The sequence below is a fragment of the Chaetodon trifascialis genome, chromosome 21, assembly GCF_039877785.1.
Source record: "Chaetodon trifascialis isolate fChaTrf1 chromosome 21, fChaTrf1.hap1, whole genome shotgun sequence".
NCBI lineage: Eukaryota > Metazoa > Chordata > Actinopteri > Chaetodontiformes > Chaetodontidae > Chaetodon > Chaetodon trifascialis.
This window is the reverse complement of record NC_092076.1, coordinates 725,001-727,500: the sequence shown is the minus strand read 5'-3', so window position 1 is coordinate 727,500 and position 2,500 is coordinate 725,001. Positions and strand designations below refer to the sequence as shown.

General features: G+C 47.6%; 1 protein-coding gene across 1 annotated transcript in view; it reads left to right on the top strand.

Moving 5' to 3' along the window:
* rab40b (RAB40B, member RAS oncogene family) overlaps positions 1 to 2,500 on the top strand; it is a 17,743-nt gene that overhangs the window by 9,995 nt on the left and 5,248 nt on the right. The window contains exon 3 of the mRNA XM_070991135.1: positions 915 to 975. Within this exon, the coding sequence (XP_070847236.1) occupies positions 915 to 975 (61 nt within the window). The remainder of the gene's footprint in view (positions 1 to 914; positions 976 to 2,500) is intronic.

The window sequence follows — 2,500 nt, the reverse complement described above, 5'->3', positions numbered from 1 at the left end:
GGCCGGCAGCCAGCGAGCGTCCTCGTCCAGCCAACCAAAACACTGCTCTGGTATTCGGCTCTGCTGTCGGGAAACACACACTCTTGTTTTTCGCTGTCGACACTCACCAAAACAAAGCGGAGCCACAGTTCAGCCGTGCTGAGTCAAGAGGAGTCCTGGACGACGGTATGGAGGGTCCGGAGAGATGGGCCCTGGTCCAGAATAAGACCAAGTACAGCTGCGACCACATGCTTCTCTCTGAGTGGTCAACAACTGATTCATTCAGCTGTTCTTGCTCATCAAGCTGGAGCCATAAGAAAAACATGATGTCACTGTCTCCACCTAGTGGTGGCTGTAGCTGGTCAGCGTGGGTGTTTCAGCTGCAGACTGTTAGTGAAGCAAAGTACGTTGTTTCCACAGAGAGGGACTAGTTTAAGCCTGTAAATATGAGCACACATCGTTTTATGTGAAGGAAAATGAATCGTTTGCTCAGACAGGATTGTTGCGGCCACAATGCTAATCCATTAGCGACTTAATTGTAATTCCCATTATGTGTTAGCATCAAGCTAACAGACTCAGCATTAGTTATTTATTAAAAATAAAACTAATTCAGGAAACAACTGATTCAGGAATCGTAGCACATTTCATATGAAGGCTCGAGATCGAGTCCTGTGTCAAGACTTCAGAGCCGAGTCCTAAACAAAGACCAAATCCAAAGTCAAGACCAGCAAGTCCCCAATCAGGTCTAAAAATATGACGGGAACAAGTCCCAAGTCAAGTCATGTGGTGACGGCTTGAAGTTTAGATGGCGGAGAAAGTCCATTAAGTGTCCTCAGAAAAAGACTAAATGTTGACAGTGTGAGCGTCTGTGTGAAGCAGCTTGACCTTTGACCCTGACACTTCGGCCCCTGACCTTTTATTCTCTGTTGTTTCAGGGACACGTCTGGTCAGGGACGATTCTGCACTATCTTCAGATCTTATTCCAGAGGAGCACAGGTACGTTTCTTCAGCCGCCCACGTTCACTGGACGTGTTTGTTAAAGCCGCTGGCACACCTGTCAGGTCACATGATTTACCTGTTGGACATGCTTCAGGGAGAAATGCCATCATTGAAATTCATCTCTCATGAGGTGAACTGCTAGCCATCTAGACGCGATGTGACCACATGAAACTAAGCTGCTTTACATGATTCGCTGAGGCAGAAGGAGCGCTCTGATTGGCTACAGTTGAAAACAGTACATTTGTAAATTGAGCCAGTCAGCAGAGTTATGTTTGACTGCTGACTTTGGATGACCAGTAGCTTAGCCATGCTAATGCTGAGTTAGCATTATGTAGTTGATGTTGGACTGCTGGTAGTTTAATCCAGCTAATGTGATGTTAGCCACCTGCTCTTCTACCTGATGTCAGTGTCTGAGACCAGTACATGTTATGGTATCTACACGCTTGGCTAGCTCATACCGTGTCATCGGTACCTTCACCCATCTGATGCTAAGCTAACTTTGTGCCCTCAGCTAAGTTTAGCCAGGCTAATGTTGAGTTAGCTTTGTGCCCTGTGGCTAAAATTTGGCCTGTGCCTGAGATTTAGCTTTATCAATGTGTCTTGATTTGGGATTTACGGTGGCTCTTCCCTGCTAATGTTATGTTAGCTGTGGTCTCGGTTAGGTGCTTAACTAATGTCGCGTTAGCTTTGTTTCCTGGATGTTGGACAGTTGATAGCTTAGCCATGCTATTACTCTGTCTGTAAAGCTAAGCTGTGACTTTAATCAAACACCTCAGTCTGAAACATTCCTGTATGTGCGCACTCTGAGTTCACCTGAAGCGGTTTTCCAGGTGTGAAGCTGTTGACAGCCGATTGGTCGGTGTTTATTTGGAGTCCTCAGACAGACGGAGCGCTGAGGGGACGCGTGAAGAAGCTCGTCCCACACATGAAACCGCCTCGTTGTGTTCCCAGCAGAGGAAAAAGAAAACACACTTTTCATTCAGTGAAGTCGTGTTGTCATCACTCACAGAGGAGATATCACCATGGCAACAGTGACACAGCCGCCACAGCGAGCCTCAAAGCCGACCATGAATCCTGGGTGTGTGTGTGTGTGTGTGTGTGTGTGTGTGTGAGAGAGAGAGAGAGAGAGACTTAATAATAACCTTCATGTCCATCTATTATTGTGTTGATCCAACAGTGGACATGAAGAGTTAAATCGTGAGCTTCTGCATTCATTAAGGTTCGTCTGCAGCTGACGCTCGTTTGAATCAGAGACTCCAGCTGATGTTGAGGTGGAGGGCAGATGTTGAAGTCTGCAGCGCGACGCTGTTGATCAGCTCTGCGGATTGATTTGTTGTAGTGTCACAGCTGGTATCGCTCTCATCGCGGACACATCTGTTCTCCTCTGACATCAGCAGCAAAACTTGTCGTCCTCGCCGCATGTCAGCAAACCGCCATGTCCCGGGTGCAGAGCCCCTCACGGTCGGCTGTCGTGGTCGTTGCGGGCGGAGGCTCATGAGGCTCATCCTGATGAACGTGGTTA